Genomic DNA, 22,226 nt, shown 5'->3' on the forward strand with positions numbered 1-22,226 from the left:
CTTTTAATAGGGTCTCCTCTGCAGTGCATGTGCACAAAGATTACCTTGACCTCTTGCCAACTGGTCTGGGCTGGAGCTTTAAAGAAGGTTCCTTTATAAGGCCCTTAAACAGACCAAGGAGCTGAAGATAAGCCTATGGCTTCTACATTCACCTAAGCTTCTCCATTTGGACTATTTGCATTGTTTACTATTACACAGAAAGGCAAACATGAGATTTAAAAGTTTTGTCATAAATGTTCTGAAGGATAAATTTTAGATGTCTATTGTTCTATGGATTGTGGACATGTAATTCAGCTTGAAAACTACATGCTGATGTTATTAGTTAATATGATCTTTCTTGATACATGATAACAAGATTTCAGCAGCCTCTAGGAAATTAGTAGCACTCTATCAGTGAAAAATTTGGTTCACTGCCTTGTTACTTACAATGTCAGCAAAGACTCCTGGCCTCATCAGATTGATCATCTTGGCTACCTGGTAAACATCCATGGAATTTTCTTTTTCTAGTTGGTGCATAAGGGTTGTCAGAGCACAGAAAGTTCCTGCAGTCACTCCTCCGTGCCTTGTAAAAAAAGGAAAAGGAAGAAAGACTCCATTGAGATGCACCAAACACTCACATTTAGAACTCACAAAGCATATAGTCTTAACAATTTTGCAGTAAAAACATGAAACTTTTAATGAATTGTCTCTCTTCACTTTTTGCACAAAGAGCTATGATTTAATCTGAAATATTGCCAAGTGTTCATGATATTAGTAGTGGCATACTTTATAGAAGTTTAATATTTGCTTATGATTTATTATTTGTATACTATGAAAGGGGTTGGCAATAATAAAAAATAACCTAACTGGTAGTATGACATAAATACATGTATAATACATATATAATATAAATGTATAAATACAAATATAACAAACTATATTTTATATATATATTAACAAACATAAGTTCAGCATATGCATTTTTTATTTGTTTATAATGGAATCCTGGAAAGTTTTATTGGATAAAGTTTCTTGTTTCTTATAAATAAAAACTGTATCAATTTCACTTCTAAGCAAGGAAATCAATGGCTGAAAAATGCCTCTGGTTGGCTCCTGTATAATTTTCACTGCTAAAACACTGACTTATTATACAAAGTGTTCTCAGCATCAAATGCAAGAGCAGATGCTTGTGATCATGAACCCATTTTCTGTCTTCAACAGGGACTTCAAGTTAAAAAAAAAAAAAGCCGGGCACGGTGGCTCAAGCCTGTAATCCCAGCACTTTGGGAGGCTGAGGTGGGTGGATCACAAGGTCAAGAGATCAAGACCATCCTGGTCAACATGGTGAAACCCCATCTCTACTAAAAATACAAAGAATTAGCTGGGCATGGTGGAGCATGCCTGCAATCCCAGCTACTCAGGAGGCTGAGGCAGGAGAATTGCCTGAACCCAGGGGGCGGAGGTTGCGGTGAGCCGAGATCGCGCCATTGCACTCCAGCCTGGGTAACAAGAGTGAAACTCCGTCTCAAAAAAAAAAAAAAAAAAAAAAAAAAGGATATTCTGTGTCAACTTTATTGATAAGATGCTAATAATCCATCATGGCTGAATCATCACAGTGAGTCCAAAACATTAGGTTTGTCCGAAGACAACAGAAATATACATATGGCCAGAGAATGTGCAGGTGTGAAACAAGGTAACCTGTGGAACTTACTCATCGTGAACAATCATGGGCCCATCCCTATTGGCAGCTTCTTCTTTTATAACACTTATAAGTTCAAAAGTTTTACTAATGGGGCTATCTGGATTTGGCCATTTAGGACACTGAAAATGCCTCACTTCAAGTACATAATCATCCTATAAGAAGAAAAAACAAAGTAATGTTAGTGAGTGACAGTTTACCATGAGTGGAATCATTGAGGAAAATCAGGAATTACAGTAAGGTAATAAAACCCAGTGGCATGAGTGAGCAGTAGTAGTTGTGGTACATTCATCACAGAAGGAAGAAACAGTTGTGATGCCACATTGACCATGCATAGATTTACTCAGTAGGATCAAAAGATGTAATTTCTTTTCTTTATTCTAAAAATAAATTATCCGAGTATGAAATATGTCAATGCTTACAAACCATGAAACTATGTACCAAAGATGTATTTGCACTACTGAATTCAAATATATAAAAAGAAATCATTGGTGTTAAAATTTGTTTTGAAAACAGCATATACTTTCTTCATATGTCAGTAATCCTCAGGCTTAAGTAAAAGAAGGAGATTGCATGACACAGTGGAGAAAACGCTGGCAAGGAGGTGGAGATCCAGGTTCAACTCGGATCCCAATTCTGATTCTTAAGTGACCAATAAAACTATGACTTGATTAAATCCCTTAAGCCTCTGACCCCCAGCTACCAAAAGTGTATTTAAAAATATATATTTAAGAACAAGTAGCAGAACCTAATTTTTACATGAAACTGCAAAGGGCCAAAAGAGCCAAGATACCAATACAGAAGGAAAACAATAGAGGAAATTAACTCATCAGATATCAAGAATTACTCTAAGCTGTAAGAAGTAAAACACTGCCATTGTGGCTGAGGGATAAACAAAGTGACCAATGGAATAAAATGTATATCCAAGAACATGAACATACATGTATAAACTATATGAATGACTGAACTGATATTGCTAATCCATGTTCTATTTCTTAAAGTTGGTGGTGGGTAACAGTAATTTATCACAACATTTTTCAACCTTGCACATATCATATAAACAACTTAAACATATTCAATATTTAATAAATCTTAAAAACAGTACTCATAACAAATAAATAAGTAAAAGGCCCCTAGCTTTTGAGCTCAGTAGAATAGACTTTCACCCGTCTACTAACCGTAAATGTGATATTTGGGCAAAGTGCCTAAAAAATGTCTGAAGTTAATGAAACTGTCCACTTTAGTTTTTCCTTCTTTTTTGACCATTGTTATAGAAGTACTGTCCATCCCTGAGTTGGGCTCCTGGATTATCAGATTGTCCATGATAGCTGATTTACATAAATGAGATGTACTAAATTGGGATCAATCAAGAGCCTTTATTATCTAGTTTATTTTCTGCATAATACTAGGAGAAAAACAGTGCTGATTTCACAATGCCAAGCAAGATCTTAAACATGATTGGTAATCAAGACAATGGGTGTGACAAGATAATAGGTATCTAATGATTATTACTCTTGTAATAAGCTTTCTTACTAACTGGGAATAATGGGAAGAAGGCATGAGAGATGGCAGATCTAAACGGCTGCTACTAAAGTGGTCAGGGAATAATCACAGGTAGAAATGACAATGGAATATTAAGAGCTCTCAGGGACCTTAGGAACCTTCTAGTTCCTACCCCTCATATTACAAATAAGGAACCGAAGTCACTTTCCCAAGGCCACATTGCTCATCTGTGGCACTGAAATCAATATGTTCATTTTTGTTTGTTTGTTTTAATCAGATAGGATACTACTCTGCTGCCATACTGTTTATATTGTTAGTTATTTGTATTGTCAAGCTCATATGTTTTGGTCATCTAAATGTTCTAGGGAATAAAGAATCTTCTTGTATACCATATACATACTAGTTTTCAAAACCAGGGAGAAGTGAAACATTCAAATCATTTGGAACATGATATAATCTTTGTCAAATTGAGAAGATACTCTGAAACACACATGTCTTAGACATCATTATTAGCATCTTTTAGTATTTTACTATAGTTTTATGTAAATAATTATTGAGAAAAAATTCAATAATAGATATTTGCACATAATTAAGAGTTTAGTAAAGCAATATATTATCTTGTAGATAACAACAGTATTTTGTGTGATAGATAACCAAAACCTCAGTAAAATATTCCTAGGTTATTGTACGGTATGCTTTTGAAGCACTTCACTTAACAACTTACTACACCACGATCACTCATCAACTTTTCCTTTTTTTTTTTTTTTTTAATGGAGTCTTGTTCTGTCACTAGGCTGGAGTGCAGTGGCAAGATCTCAGCTCACTGCAATCTCCCCCTCTTGGGTTCAAGCCATTCTTTGACCTCAGCCTCCAAAGTAGTTGGGACTACAGACATACACCATCACACCCGGCTAATGTTTTGTATTTTAGTAGAGATGAGTTTTGACCATGTTGGACAGAATGGTCTCAATCTCCTGACCTCGTGATCCACCCACCTCGGCCTCCCAAAATGCTGGAATTACAGATGTTAGCCACTGGGCCCGGCCCGCTCATCGACTTTCTACATTGCTAGAGAATAGTTAAGTTTCAGTAGGTGGTATTTTTCCCATTTTACTTAAGAGACTACAAGGTGAGGGCTTATATTAAAACATGGGAATTAGAATTAATAAATTTATTCTTTTACCATGTTTATTTTCCACCTAAGTTCTGTCAACCACTAATTTGGAGTAAAAGAGCTTTGATTTCCTGTGTGTGTAAAATTCAGGAATGATGTATGACTGATTAATTGTTTAATGATTCTATACCATTTTGAAAATGAAAGTGACAAAGTAATTTGATTATTTGGGTAATTGTCTCAGTTGGGAAAAAATCAGAATCATGCTTTTCATTTCTAGGAAAGAGTCTTAGGTCAGAATATGTTTAACATGTGTTTAAGATAAAAATAGTGTCATTTAACTTATATTCTTACCTGTGTAGCTTCTAAGATAAAGTCCTGAATTATAAGTTTTTCCTCATTAGATAGACATTTGTGTTCTTCAGCCATAAGAGTTACCTTAAAGCTCTCGCAATTTATAGGTTCATCTTTATTTGGCCAGTAAACAAATTCATCTTCTGCCTGGAGGAGTACAAATGAAAGAAGAGTCTAGATTTTAATACAATGCCTACCTAATAAGTCAGATTGTGAAATAAATTAATTGGCACATAAATTTCAACTCAAATTTTTCTTTGAATCTGAATATTTACTCTTAAAATCTTCCTGGTGCCTTCAACTAGATTGACATGCTGAATAAAATATCACACTTAGGAACCCAAACTATTGCTGTATTATTTTATGCTCTTAATTTATCAACAGCAATGAAAAGCTTGCTGCTTTTGTAACTGACAACTGAGTAGGAAAGACTCAAGTAATTTTAAGAGCTCAGAAATTTCCAGACTCATGTGTAATGGTCACACAAATTTTATAGACAAGGACTGAATATCAAAGCTAAGGAAACATGTAAATAAGAAATGAAATATTTACTTTATTTTACTCTTTGGGTTATCCAAACACATGAAAAGGGGGATAGGATATCCCTGCTTTTCTCATGCTAAAAATGTCCTTTCTATACTAGGAATTCACTTTATTCTAACTTGGTCTTTAAAAAAAATTAGAGACCACCTTAAACTCAGGGAATCTCTAAATGTTTCAATACATTTTATTTTGAAAATGCACATAGAAGCATATAGACTGATTTCATTCATGGCTGTGATTCTATTTTCTTAAGCAATGTCACAAAACACATATATTTAAGTTAATTTAAATATACTTTGATGTAAAACTTTTATTCATCACTTTGACCTAGGAGATTGTATAATGAGACCAAGCTCAACAGTAGACAAAAAGTATGTCTTCAATTACATTATTTATAACTTGAAAACAAAACTACTTTGCTTGTTTGTACACTGGACTTTTGGCTATTTGTAACCTGATATTCCCCTGTAAAGAAATACCCCAAGGTGGTCTAACAGACTTACCATGTTTTGGCCATCAGGAATCATAACCACCAGTTGGGCATTATGGTCCCATATCATTCTCCAGAAATCCTTGATGGTATGGAGGAGAGGGTGCTGGGTAATGATGAATTCATTGCTCTGGTAATAGCCCTACAAAGCCAAAGAGAAGATAAAAACAACACTGGCGTATGTTTTCAAATGTTCAGATAAATATTTATACATCAATGGTTCTTAAGTCAAAACAGACTTTTGAATTTCAGATTGTGTCTATATGTAGTAATATGGTTATTACAGCTAACGCTTACTGGGCATCTCCTATGTTAGGTGTGGCACTGTGTGTTTTCTTTCTCTCTCGTCTTTTGCTCCTCACAGCAGTACTGTGTGATAGGAACTATGATCTCTACTTTACAGATGATTAAACTGAGGATTTAGAAGTTTCATGTTGTGCCCAAGTTTGCCTTAAGAAGTCAGACATAGCATTCAAGGTTACTTATCATCTTGTAGTGAATGTTGATGATTTTTATGTTGTCTTGGCATTCCTTTTAAATATAAGTTGAACTTCCTCATGCCAGAAGCAGGGCTCAGTCACCCTTAATACAGTTTCCAGTTCTACATCTTCCCATCCCCCATTTCCTTTAAGTTATAGATCCAGGTATCTAACTTACAAAACTGCTTCATAGTGACCATTTCACTAAGGAACAGCTAGATACAGCCTGCTTGGCTGGCTTCACTGACCCTCACACCCACATGGACTCTGCAGATATGTCAGAGTAAATACCTGCAAGTCACTATGTGATTTTTTGAGACTTGTGCTTTCTTGCTTTAAACCCATCAAGTAAAACTCCCCATGGAAAACCTGCTTGGATAATGCCCTGAACCCAATAAAGATCCATGGGTTCTTTTCTCTCTTTCCCTGCTTGCTCTGCCTAAGCTCTATGCATGTGGCCTCCAGTGCCATGAACTCCTCAGGGTCCATAAAATACTAAAAACTCCAAACTTTCATACTGTGGGTAATTGAAGACTCCAGGTGAGACTGCTCAACGGAACCCATGCAGGTGGATCCTATACTGGTGCTTTTTCCACTGGGCCTCTGGTGGCCACTGAGGATGGTAGCTATCAGCTAAGCTGGAAGAGTAACTTGAACAGTTTAATTCAAAACACACCTCTAAGTAGACTTACTTACAAACTGCTTTGTGGATAGTGTCTCTTACTCTACAGAGAGTGGAAATCTACGGGAGAGTTTACATTTCACACTTTGGTGTCTAGACACCTTGGTTGCCTCTATAAGAGAGGAGCCAGGGAGACACCTTGCATACTTTGCTACAGACACCTGGAAGCTAGAGCTATTGGATTAATCATGATGTTTATACTGTTTCTAAAATCCTGGCTCTTCTAGACCCTCCTGCTTTCAGATCCCATTCCTAACACCCATTGGCTCATTCAAAATGTGAAATGTATTTAGATGCCACTACCACACATCCCCATGTTTCCTGCATAGATATTCCTTAATATTTTCTTTGTTGGATAAATAGAACAGAAGTTTTGGAATACAAATTAGGAGGTTTCATCTGAAGCCAAGCTCTGTGATTAATTGAGCTAAAACGTTAATGAAGGTCACACAACAGCTACTAAAGCTCTCATCCCTCACACAGAAGACCTAAAAGCAGAAGAAAAGAATTGTATCTTTAGAAATCCAGGTTCCATAACAAGCCCAGTTTCCAGGGTGAGTCATGCTGCAAACCTAGAGTGGTGATGTCAATGAGGCTGGGCTTTGCTGAAGCCAGTAAATCGCGGATTTGCTTGGGGGCTCTGCCTTAGTAAAGGAAATAAAGCCTTTTAGATCAGCAGGTATAGGTTTTATATCTACTCATCAGCCCTGAATGGTGAGTTTGTGTTCCTGCATCTAGTAATTTGTCTTGTGTGAGGTTTCTTCAGTCCCAGCACACATAAAAGCATGCTGTTATTTCAATTGTTGCTGCAGACTGTGGCCTTGCAATCAAGACATTTGACTTGTATTTACCGATCATATTGCCTATGCCTGCAGCCTCTGCTTCTGGCAGCCCATTCTGGTTTTGATCCCTGTAACGCAGTGACTTTTGTGACTTACCATGATGTAGGAGGCATTGATGTAGTCTGTGCCTTCCCCACTCAGGGACGAAATGCCAACCCTTGATCTTTCCACTGGAACACAGAACATTCATTGTAAAAAAAAAAACAACATGCTCACAGCATTGAACCATATTTCCCCCATGCCAGATGTGAAAAATATCTGCATTTTTCAAGTTGAAGGTCTATGATCTGTAAGCTGATTTTTCTATACATTTTGCATTTTTAGATGAGACTTAAAGGGTTTGTGAGTCCTCTGTAACAGTTACATATCGGACAAAATTAGAAATATTTGAATGTGCTCCATTTGTCCAAAGGTAAGCAAATATTGCCAAATTGCCTATAAGGCTTTTATTATTTTTAAAATGTTGTCTTTTCAAGATTAAACATAATTTACCAGGGATGATGGAAGAAGTTCGGTTCTTTTCCCTGTTGCATTGCTTTAGGGCTGTGGAATAGTCACTCTGCTGTATATTTGACTGACTCAGGAGCTGGAAAAGAGTAAAAAAATATATAGGTTATTTCATTTAAGTCCCCCAAATACACACACACACACAGACACACACACACACACACACACACACACACACACCAATCAAGGTAAGATACTGACTAAAAATATATATATATGACGTATTTTCCAATAATTTCTTGAATTAAACCTTGCTTTAGTAAACGTCCTGGAGCATCTACATTTTACACTAGGGGAGTTAGAATAAGCAAATAAATCTCTAGTTATTCTTTTAGCATTGAGAGAATGTTCCTCATGGCTTATAGATATGCAACCTCCGTTTCCTCTATTTAAATCTCACACAGATGTTTGGAGGCAAATTATATCATGTGTGTGTATATATATATATATACATATATATATAATTGAATTATATGCATATATATATATGTATGTATGTTTGTTCCTTCTGTTACTACTCCATTACACAAATAATCTACATTCTGTTTATTCCTTAACTAACTAGTTAATGTTTAGGTATTTGCAGTGCTTTGGTATTGTATAGTTTTATAGCTATGAGCATCTCCTGCATGTCTCTTAATATGCACACGTGTGATGGTTTCTATAGAGCATTAGGACTCGTCAATGTTTAATTTTGATAGTCAGATAAATGAAAAATAGTATATCATGGTTTTGATTTGCATTTTCTTAATTTCTGTAAGACTGTAAAATTTTAGTGTTCATTAGTCATTAAGATATCTTCCTTGATGATTGCCTTTTCATGTTTCTACTTCATTACCACTTAATTAATTTGTAGGAAGTTCTCATTGTATGAATGCAAATCTATAAGGTGTAAAAAGTTGGAAAGGTCTTCAGTTTCTTTAATCACACAGCGATTTACAGCCAATTTATTTTTCTTCTTTTAAGTTTTCTGCAAATTATGATTTTACTTAAGAAGTCCTTCTCTATCCTGAAGTTATTAAGAGATACTTTCCAATATATTTTATTTTCTCCCATCTCCTTTCCTTTCCTTCTTTTCTTTTCTTTTTTTGAGACAGGTCTCCACTCTCTCACCCAGGCTGGAGTGCATGAAACTTTGACCTCTTATTCTCATGAGATCCTCCTGCTTCAGCCTCCCAAGTGGCTGGCACTACAGGTGTGTACCACTACATCTGGCTAATTTTGGTATTTTTTGTAGAAATGGGGTTTCACCACGTTACCCAGGCTAGTCTCAAACTCCTGGGCACAAGCAATCCACCTGCCTTGGCCTCCCAAAATGTTGGGATTACAGGTGTGAGCTACTGCACCCAGCCCAATATTTTCTTTTCTAAAATGATCTTACAGTAGTTATGAAGGTTTGTTTTCACCTTTAGGTAGTTAATCCATTTTGAATACATTTTAGTGTTTGAAGAGTGGTAGAGATACAATGTTACTAATTTTGACATGAAAAATTTCCCAATGTTATTTAAAGATAAGTCTTCTATTTCTTCGCAGATATGTAATATCATCTCTGCCATATAACAGATTTCCTCAAATGCATCATTCCTCTGCTAGATTCTTTCATTTTCCAATACTGTTATATCACACCATAAGTCTTCCATATACAGTACAACAGAATTCTTCTATTACTTATAATTTCCTTTTGACTATTTATAATTTCCTTTTAAGTATACTTTGGCTTTTTAATTTTCCATGCTAAATTAAAATCTGTTCTACATTTTCCATGAAAAATCCTGCTGGAAATTTAATTGATACTGCAATGACTTCTATAGTCAATTTAAGGAGTAGCAATATCTTAATATTTCCATGTATCAACATTTATATTTTATTTGGACATCATTTTATGCTTTTCAATTCATTTTATACATTTCTCTGTATTATTTACTGCACATTTTCTTAAGTGTGTTTTTTGAGATGAGGAAGTTTTGTTGTTGTTGTTTTTAATGATTAGGTTCTTTTTTATTCTACTAAGTTTTCTAATCACTCAAAACTAACAAATAACAATGCTATTGATTTTTTGTATGTTTGTTGAACTCTAGTAAAAGATAAATTATTTTCCCTTTTGTTTCTCCTGATATTCTTTGTAGGTAGTCATACTGTCTATCTGTAAATCCTTTCCTACCTTTTTACCTCTTTCTAGTTTAATCCAACTTCCAGGATAATGTTGAATAATAGTGCCAATAATTGACATTCTTTATATTTTCATGAATCTACTATGAATATTTCCAATTTTAATATTTATATATGATGTTTACTGTAGTTTTAGGATAAATACTTTCTCAAAGGCTAAGAAAGCTTTCTTCTATTTCTGGTTTACTAAGAGTTTTTTTTTTAATGAACAATATAGAATTGTATTGACTACTTTTCCTTTATTAATTGACAGGGTCATAATGTTCCTTTATGTAAATCTATTCATATTTTCCAGTGTTAAACCAGCATTTCATTTTTGGAATAAACCGTATAAACTCTAATTGCTCATGATATTAAGGAAATACACTGCTGGATTTGAGTTGCTGTTTTAAATAAGATTATTGATACTGGCCTATAAGTGTCTCATTCTGTCTCTGTTCAGTTTTGGAATCAAAGGTATATTTGTCCAATAAAATAGCTGGGTTAGTTTTCCACCTGGATTTTTTTATGCTAACATTTGGAATTTTCTGTTCCTTAAAAATTGGTAAAATGTGACATTAAATTTTTTTGGAACTGGTTATATTTTGAAGGTGGGATTTTAGGCAACTGATGTGATTTCTTTAATGGTTATTAGGCTAGTTAAATTTTCTATATATATTTTAATGTATTTTTATTTTATTTTTCCTTTTTTTTCATTTCTTTGGATACATAACAGGTGTAATATTTATGGAAAACATGAGCTATCCGATACAGGCATACAATACAAAATAATCACATGAGGGCAAATGGAGCATCCATCACCTCAAGCATTTATCCTTTCTTTATGTTACAAGCAATCCAATGATATGCTTCTAGTTATTTTAGAACATACAATAAATTATTTGTTTCATGTAGGTTTTCAAAGGTATTGCCACAAATATGTTAATAGTATGTTTTTGTGTTTAAAAATGTTTGTAAGTTATATCTCTATTTTTTAATCTCAATATTATTTACTCACATTTTCTCCCCCCTTCATCAATCTGGACACAGGTTTGTCTATTTTAATAGTCTTTTGACAGAACCTGCATTTGGTTTTGTTAAATCTTTATTTAATCATTTTAACTTTCTATTTAATTTTTAAAACTTTCAAGATGTTATATAGTGCTTATTTTGACCTTTAATTCTAAATATTTTATAATTTCCTCTTAAATATGTATATTATTAAAAAGGGTATTTTTTAATGCCCAACTATCAAAATTTTGGGGGCAACTTTTCATTGTCAATTTCCAAATTTTACCGTATTACATTCTGAGAAAATGACTGGTATGATATAGACTCCTTGAAATTATATCCCTTTTCCCTCTGCACCTAACAGTTTTGTTTTAGAACATATGTACAATGACGCAGTGTACACATGAGTAATTCCAGCACTTTGTGAGGCCATGGCAGGCAGATCACTTGAGCTCAGGAGTTTGAGACCAGCTGGCCAACATGGTGAAACTCCATCTCTACAAAAATATTTTTAAAATTAGCAAGGTGCATTTTTGCAACGGGTTTGCCACCAGAACACAGGCATAGTGAAAACTACCCCTAAAAGCCAGAATGGGAAAGGAAAAGCCTCATATCAACATTGTTGTCATTGGACACGTAGATTTGGGCAAGTCCACCACTACTGGCCATCTAATCTACAAATGCGGTGGCATCGACAAAAGAACCACTGAAAAATTTGAAAAGGAGGCTGCTGAGATGGGAAAGGGCTCTTTCAAGTATGTCTGGGTCTTGGATAAACTGAAAGCCGAGCGTGAACATGGTATCACCATTGATATCTCCTTGTGAAAATTCTACACCAGCAAGTACTACGTGACTATCACTGATGCCCCAGGACACAGAGACTTCATCAAAAACATGATTAGAGAGACATCTCAGGCTGACTGCGCTGTCCTGATTGTGGCTGCTGGTGTTGGTGAATTTGAAGCTGGTATCTCCAAGAACTGGCAGAGCTGAGAGCATGCCCTTCTGGCTTATACACTGGGTGTGAAACAACTGATTGTTAGTGTTGACAACATGGATTCCACTGAGCCACCCAACAGCCAGAAGAGATAGGAGGAAATCGCTAAGGAAGTCAGTACTTACATTAAGAAAATTGGCTACAACCCTGACACAGGAGCATTCGTGCCAAATTCTGGTTGGAATGGTGACAACATGCTGGAGCCAAGTGCTAACATGCCTTGGTTCAAGGATTGGAAAGTCACCTATAAGGATGGCAATGCCAGTGGAGCCCACTGCTTGAGGCTCTGGACTGCACCCTACCATTAACTCGTCCAACTGACAAGCCCTTGCACCTGCCTTTCCAGGATCTCTAGAAAATTGGCGTTATTTGGAACTGTTCCTGTTGGTTGAGTGGAGACTGGTATTCTCAAACCTGGTAGTGGTCACCTTTGCTCCAGTCAACATTACAACTGAAGTGAAATCTGTTGAAATGCACCATGAAGCTTTGAGGGAAGTTCTTCCTGGGGACAATGTGGGCTTCAATATCAGGAATGTGTCTGTCAAGGATGTGTCTGTCAAGGATGTTCGTCATGACAACATTGCTGGTGACAGCAAGAACATCCCACCAATGGAAGCAGCTGGCTTCACTGCTCAGGTGATTATCCTGAACCATCCAGGCCAAATCAGCACTGGCTATACCCCTGTGCTGGACTGCCACACAGCTCACATTGCCTGCAAGTTTGATGAGCTGACGGAAAAGACTGATCGCCGGTCTGGTAAAAAGCTGGAAGATGGCCCTAAATTCTTGAAGTCTGGTGATGCTGCCATCGTCGATATGGTTCCTGGAAAGACCATGTGGGTTGAGAGCTTCTCAGACTCTCCACCTCTGGGTTGCTTTGCTGTTCGTGATATGAGACAGACAGTTGCGGTGGGTGTCATCAAAGCAATGGACAAGAAGGCTGCTGGAGCTGGCAAGGTCACCAAGTCTGCCCAGTAAGCTCAGAAGACTAAATGAATATTATCCCTAATACCTGCCACCTCAGTCTTAATCAGTGGTAGAGGAAGAATGGTCTCAGAATTGTTTGTTTTAATTGGCCATTTAAGTTTAGTAGTAAAAGATTGGTTAATGATAACAATGCATCGTAAAACCTTCAGAAGGAAAGGAGAATGTTTTGTGGACAACTTTTGTTTTCTTTTTTGTGTGTGGCAGTTTTATTAGTTTTTTAAATCAGTGCTTTTTAATGGAAACAACTTGACCAAAAATTTGTCACAGAATTTTGAGACCCATTAAAAAAGTTTAATGAGGAAAAAAAAATAGCAAGGCATGGTTGTGTACACCTGCTATAGTCCTAGCTACTCAGGAGGCTGCGGTAGGAGGATCACTTAAGGATCCAGGGAGGGGAAGGTTGCAGTGAGCCGAGATCGTGCCACTGCACTCCAGCCTGGGTGACAGAGTGAGACCCTGTCTTAAAAAAAAAAAAAAATATATATATATATATATATATATATATATATATATATATATATATTCAACACGTCTCTCTCTCACACACCTTCTCTTCACAGAGAGAACAGAGAGAACAGAAACTCTAGAGTACTCCCTCTGCCTCCAGCTTTGGAGCCTATACATGTAGTACTATGAACATACACTTAGATTTTACTGCTTTTGAACACTAATTCCTTTACCTGTGTCCTGAATTCCTGCCTCTTTGCTCCACTCAGGGTCTCTGCACACTCCAATTATCCCCTTTTCACTAGTTTTTAAAGAAGCTCACATGCCTCACATTAAAACATAAGCAAAGAAACCCCAAATTAGCATCCCCCCATCTTACTCTCTAACTCAAAGTTTTCTTACAGTTATCTTAATCATTCTGTCTAGAGTAAAATTTTTTAAAAGAGTTATGTAATTGTCATTAATTCCTCAAATCCATTTACTCCTTAACTCCCTGTAATCTGGCTTCAATGCTATACTTTCCTGAAATAGCTCTTAGACAAAGGTTAGCAACGACTTATGTCTAAATCCAATGGCCTCCTCGATTCCAACATACTTTTTTGTTTTATTTTATTTTATTTTATTTTTTTATTGCATTTTAGGTTTGGGGGTACATGTGAAGAACATGCAAGATACACACATGGTACACATAGGTACACACATGGCAGTGTGATTTGCTGCCTTCCTGATTCCCAACATACTTGATTTGTCATTAGCACTTGCTATCTCTGTTCACTTCCTCTTTTATGAAACATTATTTACTCTGGATTCTAGTGTATCCCACTGTCTCAAATTTTCTCCTACCTTCTGATGCCACTTTCCCCTCTTTCTTTTGTGGCTAGCCATTCATTGATTAACCAAAATCTTTTCTTAGATAATCCTGTCTAACCTTTCTTAGACATTTCATTTTTAATTGGCTATCTTATCCAACTCCAAGGCTTCAAGGAAACACCTCTAAGCTGATCACTCCCTAATCCATTTCTTCAGGCCAGATCTCTTTCTTATGCTTCAGACCCAGTATTTAACTGCCAAATACACATATTTATTGGGATATCTCCCAGAAACCTAAAAATAAGGTAGATTTAGACCTATCTCACCACCTTCTCCCTCACCACACCCCTCAAGCATGTATCACCTTCTCTTCCTGAATTCTCGATCATAGTGAATGACATCACTACTTTCCCAGTGCCCAAGCAGAATCTGAGTAATTATCCTGTGTCTTTTCTCTCCTCCCTCTCTGCAATGTCCAATGAATCACCGAATCCTGTGTTCAACTCTTAAATATATCTTATACAATTCTTCCCTGGTAAATTGCATCCTTACCTGTACTCCTACAGCACCCTGTTTTACCTTTATAATGGTATTTTCACACTATTTTATTTATCTATTTCTTTCTTTTTTTTCTTTTCTTTATTTTTTTTAGTTACAGGGTTTCACTCTACCTCTCAGACTGGAGTGGAGTGGCACAATCATAGCTCACTGTAATCTTGAACTTCTGAGTGCAAGCAATTCTTTCACCTCAGCCTCCTGAGTAGATAAAATTACAGGCTTATGCTACCTATCCAGCTAACATTTTGTAGAGACAGGGTCTTGCTCTGCTGCCCAAGCTGGTCTCAAACTCTTGACCATGGTCTCCCAACACAGAGGAATTAAAGGCATGAGCCACTGCACCTGGCCTCTTTGTGTTTTCTTACCCATATCTTCCGTTAGACTGCAGGCACTGTAAGACTAGGAACTGGCTGTGCTTTATTTATTTATCTTCCAGTAACACAAAAACCTGGCATTTGGTAGGTGTCTGATAAGTACTTATTAAATAAACAGATATTCAATTTACTTCAAGGAAATTTTTCTATGGACAAACTTGAATAGATATCTATTTAATGGGATGGATGGGATGGTACAAACAGACATAAATACAGTTACCTATTTATGATGTTAACAGGAAAGAGAGTAAAATATCTCTCTTTTCAATTGAATTCTGACCCTACAACTCACATTTTCATTTTGATCCTGGATTATTTAGCTTAAGCCATATTTTTTTTATATATAAATACACAGTGGCAAATCATATTTAAATGAGAATTTTGTTGAAATGAGTAATATCGTGTGTGTGTGTGTGTGTGTGTGTGTGTGTGTGTGTGTGCATGTGTAATTTATTTAGGAAAAAGGTATCTTAACAATTTAATTACATTTTAACATTTCTTTATTATCTGAAACCCAACTGCATACTCTTTTTCCCCCTAAGAGGCATTCTTTTATGACTGAGATAAGCTTGACTGAGTAAAACATTTATGACTTCTGGCAATAGGTTCTAAGCTCAGTATTCACCCCAGTCTTTCTCTTACACCTCCAAAGTCATACAAGGCAGTTTTTTAAAAAGCAAAAGGCCCCAAGGAATTCATGATGGCCAACATCTTCTATGCTGAAGACTGGGAAACAAAGCAGGAAAAATAAGTGAAATCTCAAGGTCTTGTTAACTCTCTTGGGCTTTTCTAAGGTCTTCCAAATTCTTCCTAGATACGCATTCCTCAAAATTTGGCCCTATTTCTTCAGGAACTCTGAGCAGTAAGCAGATAGCACAGGAACAATGTAGAACAAATAACACAGCCCCGCTTCCTGTGGAAAGCTACGATTCCGTAAATGCTTTGGTCTCAGCTGGCAGGTCTGGTAACACCTGCTTTCTGAATTCTTTGCCTACTGATTTCTGAAAGTCAGAGAGCTGGTATTGTGGGAGGTACAATATGGACAAAACACACTCTCATCTCTGGCTTATGGCCTTGAGACAGGGTGAGGGGGAGAAACTGGGGTTGAAGAGGCTATTATTCCAGTATGGACTACTCTGGTCCAGAGGATTCAAGTGAGACACAGATTTTTCCAAAGAGTATCAGGAACAGCCTGAGCCACAGCACTCATGTTTAAGTGGTCTGCATTTTTTTTTTTCAAAGTAAAAAGAGCACTTACATAGTCTGTTTTATAAGTTGTTTCTTTTCATTCTGTTATGCTCTGTGCCCCTCTTTTCTCAACCAAGTTTGCATTTATAAAACTTAGTTTAAGGTTTCTGAGAACTTTTCCTCTTGCTACTCAGAATTATGTTTCTCCTTGAAATTTAACATGTGGCACTGTGGCCCACAGTAAGGAACGATGATGGCTCAAATACAAAGCCATTGTACCAACACTGCCCACTCAACACGACCTTGTCAACTCAAATGAGAAGTGGCAGGGACATTCAGTTCTCTAGTAACATCCAGGAGGACTCACCTGAAATTGTTTCTCTAGCTTTGTTTTGCCCGTTGGTCCAGGAATGAGGAGTGCATTAACATAGGCATGAATATGACTGTCCAGCACCTCAGTTTCTTTACTAAGTATGGCCTCAACCAGTGTATCATGAATGAAGACATACTGCTCCTGGAAAAACAATGACAATAAGAAACATTGCTTCAAGTTTTCCTCATATGTATCTAGCTACAAACATAGTACTTTGCATTGACGGAAGAGGAGAGTTTTACAGAATTGGGGGAGACCCACAAAAGAGTGCTTACTAGACGTGGAAGGAAGTCAGAGGAAAGGAAGTGGGCCATGGGAGAAAGAATGTCTTCTCATTCCTTACCTCTTCATTTATTGTGTATTGTTGGGAATATACAATAGGGTAGGAGGCAGGAAGAGTTGGTAAGGCAAAGCAACGTCCTCTCTGCCTATCCTTCAAATTTGACACCGCTACACTTTGTGGGAGGGCTTTCCTGATTTCTATACTTCTGGTGGGCCTTCTGGCAATGCCAATTCTTCTTTTGGCTTGTCATATATAATTTAACTCAATTTTATATACAGTTGTTAACAGTTCTCTGATACTTCACATATGGGACTTTTCCTTGGTCTTATATGACCAGAATATCATATTTTAACTTTTATTTAAGTTCAGGGTACATGTGCAGGTTTGTTACATAGGTAAACTTGTGTCATGGGATTTGCTGTATTATTTCATCACCCAGGTATTAAGTGTAGTACTTATTAGTCCATTAGTTATTTTTCCTGATGCTCTCTCTCCTCTCGCCCTCTACCCTCTGATAGGCTCCAGTATAGCTTGTTCCCTTCCATGTGTCCATGTGTTCTCATCATTTAGCTCCCACTTATAAGTGAGAACATGTGGTATTTGGCTATCTGTTCCTGTGTAAGTTTGCTGAGGATAATGGACGGAATAAAGTTTGGTTTGGTTTGGTTTTGAAGTCCACTCTGCCACATGTTTTTGATTGCTTTGAAGCTGCCATTTATAGTTTTCCATTTAAGTTCATTTTTATTTAGAAACAGTGAAGATAAAATGCAGATTTTCTGACATTGTTCCGTGTCACTTGGGTAAACTATATGGGCTTAAAATAGATGGGTAAACTATATGGGCTTAAAATAGATATAATTTCAGCATAATTTATATTTTTAAAAAAATCCATTATGTGTATGAACAAATTGAGATTTTTGCTAGCAGGGATGTGTGTGGACCACTCTAATTAGACTTTTGCTGTATCTTCTCTATGACCAGCGTCATTTTAAGACATTTCCTATTTGGAGTCACAAAAGAGACAAAATTTATCTGGCTTGTTCATGATAAAGCTGCAGTTACTGGTGTTATGGGTTGAATGGTGTCGCCTCAAAAAGATATACTGAAGCTCTAACCCACTGGTAACTCAGAGTGTGATCTTGTTTGTAAATAGCTTTGTTACAGGTGCAGTTAGTAAGATGAGATCAAATGGAGGAGGAGGATGACTGGTATGCTTATAAGAGGAGGGAAATTTGGGCACAGACACAGATTGTGAGAAATCTGTCAAAATATATTTGAGTTGTTTTAAACATTGGGACCAGAATCCCTTTTTTATTTTCTGGAGTTTTTTTCTAATACATTACATTGAACGTTTTGTCAATTCATTGTTGCCAAGATTTTTTAAATTTCCAAGACTGGGTTGATAAATAGAAATAATGGTATTTCAGTGAAAGAGACAGTCAAGTGACAACTGAGACTGGAGTTGTATTGCTACAAGCCAAGAAATACATGAGGCTACTAGGAGCTGGAAGAGGCAAGGAAGCATCTTCTTTAGAGGCTTCTGGAAGGGCATGGACATACAGACACCAGCACTGTGAGACAATAAACTTTTGTTGTTCTAAGCCACCTAGTTTGTAGTACTTTGTTAAACAGTCCTAGGAGATGAATATGCCTACGTTTTAGTGACATTTCCATACCTTAGATAAATAAAGTTATACCTCAGTTTGTACCAAACAATTAAAAATCATACCTCAGTTTGTACCAAATAATTCCTTTGTGAACGGATGTGTTTTAAGAAGCCAAATATGTTGACAGTTCCTTCGTGTTGAATCTGCTGCAACATACTATCTAGCACAATATATGTGCCTGTTCTTCCAACTCCAGCACTAAAGAGAACACAAATAAAGAAATATTTCAGTGTTAAGCATAAAATAAATTTAAAACATAGATCACTACCGGTTGTCATGTTGATTAAAATAACGTCCTTCCTCAAGCAAGTGAGTCACACAATAAATTTAGCAGTTCAATATTGTAATCAGTTTAGTAGTTAAGCACAATGCTTTAAACAAGAAATTTAAAAGTTCCCTTTCAATGTTTTGTCATGTGTCTTATTGAAAAATAACCTATTTCTGTTGGAGATTTTAAAATGTTCAAAAACCATATTTATTATTCATTGTGTATTATACAATGAAAATATTATGTATCAGAGTGTGGCAAATAGACATTTAATCTGACAAAAATGGAAGCATCAGCTTCACCAAATTCTGAAAAGAAAAGGTCCCTAGGTCTATGTTTCCAAGTAGACATGTTTGTAAAGGTTTCTGCATTAACGGGAAAAAGAATTTGATAAAGCTTTTAGCTGAAAATATCATTTCAGTGAGAATTGTGAGGAATAAAGCATGACTTCGGTTATTTCTAAAGGGCCATTATCTATCGACTTCTTCAAAGCCTCTACGGGAGGGACAGAATTCACAGACAGGAATTCTTTTCAAATGTTCCGACAAGTAGGAAGTGCTAGAGTGGAAAATTAGCACCCGCTCTGCACAATAGCCTGGTCCTTCTCCGTTTGCTGGGAAACAATCCCTGACCTTCAGTGCTATTTTTCTTGCATCTTCCTGTTTTCCTCAGTTTATCATCAGGCTAACAGATTAAAAAAACCTCAAGATGGGTCTCTCAAATGTAACTCCGGAGATGGCAATTAGAATGTGTTAGATAAGCTATAGATCAAAGGCAAACACTTGCTTCTGTCAAAACACACTGCTTTGATAATGATACTTCACATAGAAACAAATTTGATCTTTGTGATCATAAGGCTTGGCACACAGTCATCGCTCAATACATATTAACTGCTATTACTATTTTAACTTAAAACATCAAATAAGGATGTTTAACATATTTTTTCTCTTTCATTGAAATACCATTATTTCTATTTATCAACCCAGTCTTGGAAATTAAAAAAAATCTTGGCAACAATGAATTGACAAAACGTTCAATGTAATGCATTAGAAAAAAACTCCAGAAAATAAAAAAGGGATTCTGGTCCCAATGTTTAAAACAACTCAATATATTTTGCCAAATTTCTCACAATCTCTATGCTTTGGCTTCTGTAATACAAGCCTGGCATAATAACTCTACAAAGGACTGTTAACTCCTAGGAACAGGGGTTGTATCCCAAGCATTTTTATCTCATGGTGTTATATGTTGAGGGAGATATTTGTTTAACAACAAAAACATTGTTCCACCTGCCTCAAATAGTTAATAAGCTGAAATCCAATTGAACAATCAAATAAAATAATCAGCATGAAACAATATGCGCTGCTTAGAAATATTCAGCAATCCAATTCTGAGTCTGGCATGTTCATTTCCTAGTGATCAATACTCATGAAAATTAACATATAATTTCATCACCCTCACTTCAAGACATCATTCCCATTTTGGGAACAGCTTTGTTCCACTGATTTCCTTTTTGCAAGTATAAGCAATTCTACGTTTAGAGGCACATCTCTGAGACTCACCTGCAGTGGACGACAACAGGCCCCACTGCATGGCGCTTGGCATGGGCTGCTTTTCTCACAAAGGTCAGCACTGGCAGGGAGTACTCTGGTACTCCCATGTCAGGCCACTGTGTGTAGTGATACTGCGTGACCACACGCCCACTGGGTCTTCCTTTCTGGGATCCCTGGAAAAGTTCAGACAGTTAATTACAGACACACACACATACATACACACACACACACACACGGTTCTTAAACAGCAAGCGAGGAGTCATAGCTTGATGTTCAGGTCCATCATGAAGGCAGAAAAGTAGAGTGCCATTTGTGATGGTTCATTTTGTGTCCACTTGGCTACACCGTGGTAGTCCATTGTTTGGTCAACACTAGTCACACAAGATGTTGCTGTAAAGGAATTTTTTTAGACGTGATTAACATGTAAGTCAGTAGACTTTGAGTAAAGCAAACCATTGTCCATAATGTGGGTGAGCCTCATTCGATCAGTTGAAGGCTGTAAGAATGAAGTCTGGTAAGTTACATGAAGAAGAAAGAATTCTCAACAGTGCAATGTAAAGATCCTGCCAGAATTTTCAGGCTGCCAGCCTGTCCTACCGATTTAAAATTTGTTAATCCCCATGATTGTGTGAGTCAATCCTTAAAAATATAAATCTATCTCTCTATTCTGTTGGTTCTGTTTCTTTGAAGAACCTGAGTAACACATTATTCTTTGTGTTTTCTTTCCTTCCCTTGTTTCACTCTCCAGTCTTTATAGTTGAATGTTGGGACTGTGTCAGGGCCATCCTATGCATTTGCTACATAAGGTAGGAATTTCCGTTCATGTATCACATTCACTGTAAACATCAGCAACAAAACCAACCTGGCTCCAAAGCCACAGTTGGCTCTTAGAGACTAAACAGAAACCTTTAGGACTGATGCTGACAGCAGCTGTGATAAGAATATATATATATATATATATATATATATATATATATATATATATAGACACACACACACACACACACACACACGTATATATTTTTTGAGATAGAATCTCACTCTGTTGCCCAGGCTGGAGTGCAAGAGCACAATCTCAGCTCACTGCAACCCCTGCCTCCCGAGTACAAGCGATTCTTGTGCCTCAGCCTCCAGAGTGCACGCCATCACACTCAGCAAGTTTTTGCATTTTAGTAAAGATGGCGTTTCACCATGTTGGCCGAGGTAATCTTAACCTCCTGATCTCAAGTGATCTGCCCACCTTGTCCTCCCAATGTACTGGGATTACAGGCATGAGCCACATATCTGGTCTGTTACAAGAATTTTTAATGCCTTTAGTTATATACTTTTTACCCTTTCTTGGTTCTATCACTCATTTACTTAAAAAGTGACCA

General features: G+C 36.7%; 1 protein-coding gene and 1 pseudogene across 6 annotated transcripts in view; one reads left to right on the forward strand and one right to left on the reverse strand.

Annotated features, from left to right (window-relative positions):
- PTPRZ1 (protein tyrosine phosphatase receptor type Z1) overlaps positions 1 to 22,226 on the reverse strand; it is a 192,751-nt gene that overhangs the window by 1,768 nt on the left and 168,757 nt on the right. For all 6 annotated transcript variants that reach the window (XM_010343696.3, XM_010343691.3, XM_074379147.1 and 3 more), the window contains 9 exons: positions 20,863 to 21,026; positions 19,098 to 19,233; positions 17,080 to 17,226; positions 8,178 to 8,271; positions 7,782 to 7,855; positions 5,696 to 5,824; positions 4,650 to 4,796; positions 1,691 to 1,833; positions 427 to 562 (listed from right to left, as the gene is read on the reverse strand). In XM_010343696.3, the coding sequence (XP_010341998.1) occupies positions 427 to 562; positions 1,691 to 1,833; positions 4,650 to 4,796; positions 5,696 to 5,824; positions 7,782 to 7,855; positions 8,178 to 8,271; positions 17,080 to 17,226; positions 19,098 to 19,233; positions 20,863 to 21,026 (1,170 nt within the window). The remainder of the gene's footprint in view (positions 1 to 426; positions 563 to 1,690; positions 1,834 to 4,649; positions 4,797 to 5,695; positions 5,825 to 7,781; positions 7,856 to 8,177; positions 8,272 to 17,079; positions 17,227 to 19,097; positions 19,234 to 20,862; positions 21,027 to 22,226) is intronic.
- Positions 11,584 to 13,616, forward strand: LOC101031104 (elongation factor 1-alpha 1 pseudogene; annotated as a pseudogene).

This window comes from Saimiri boliviensis, chromosome 10 (assembly GCF_048565385.1).
Source record: "Saimiri boliviensis isolate mSaiBol1 chromosome 10, mSaiBol1.pri, whole genome shotgun sequence".
Lineage (NCBI taxonomy): Eukaryota > Metazoa > Chordata > Mammalia > Primates > Cebidae > Saimiri > Saimiri boliviensis.